General features: G+C 39.9%; 1 protein-coding gene across 1 annotated transcript; it reads right to left on the bottom strand.

The window, feature by feature from the left end:
• Nucleotides 1–786, bottom strand: MS3_00006276 (uncharacterized protein; the record flags this gene model as incomplete). The annotated part of the gene is made up of 1 exon (XM_051214408.1): nt 1–786. Exon 1 carries the CDS (start codon nt 523–525, stop codon nt 1–3), a length of 525 nt encoding a protein of 174 aa, XP_051067577.1. The 5' UTR covers nt 526–786.

Genomic DNA, 786 nt, shown 5'->3' on the forward strand with positions numbered 1-786 from the left:
TTAAGTTTTCCAGGTCCATCCTCCCCCACGAAACAGTGTTGGATCCTCATATGCCCACGTTATAATTAACTTGAATTTGTTTAAGACATATTTATCGCACTGAACAGAGAATTGACTGAAAGTGACTAAGTCTTGAGGCTGAACGACACTTGATATGAGGTGTTCGAAGTTTAATTCTTCTGAAATATTGTGACCAAATTTATTTGGAATCTTATTTGTAGATAATGGATCATCAAGGTAATTAGCATCTATCAAAATTGTATTAAGTTTTTGATCATCATTTGATGCATCTGACATATTTTCTGGTAAAAGAGAATCTTGATAATAAGATTTGTCAAAAACATCTGTCGCAGACTGATGAGAACCATTTGAAGCAGTTGTATTCAGTGTACTGCTCGATTTGTTTTCTGTTTCATGGGTGGTTATTGCGACAATTCTATGAGCATTTACCAGGGAGTGTGTTTGTGAGCTGGATAAGTCACCGTCTGCACATGCTGTTTTGGGGATAATGGAGTTTGAGTCCATTACCGGGCATGTTTCTGGAATGGAGAGGACTGGACCACTGGGCGAATCTTGAGTGACTGTTGTACCGTTTGAAATACGGTTTATCGGGGATTCATTGGGGCTGCAATCATTTTCCAGCTCTGTGTGCAGTTGAGAGATCAATCCCTCCACTTCCGTTGCATCTCCAAAGCATGAGTGATTTAACAGCTGCGTGCGTAATTTGACTCAAAACTCCAACTGTCTTTCAAATAGCAGCTGTACTCGATCGGAAGGGAGAGTCAT

This window comes from Schistosoma haematobium, chromosome 2 (genome assembly GCF_000699445.3).
Source record: "Schistosoma haematobium chromosome 2, whole genome shotgun sequence".
Classification (NCBI taxonomy): Eukaryota; Metazoa; Platyhelminthes; class Trematoda; order Strigeidida; family Schistosomatidae; genus Schistosoma; species Schistosoma haematobium.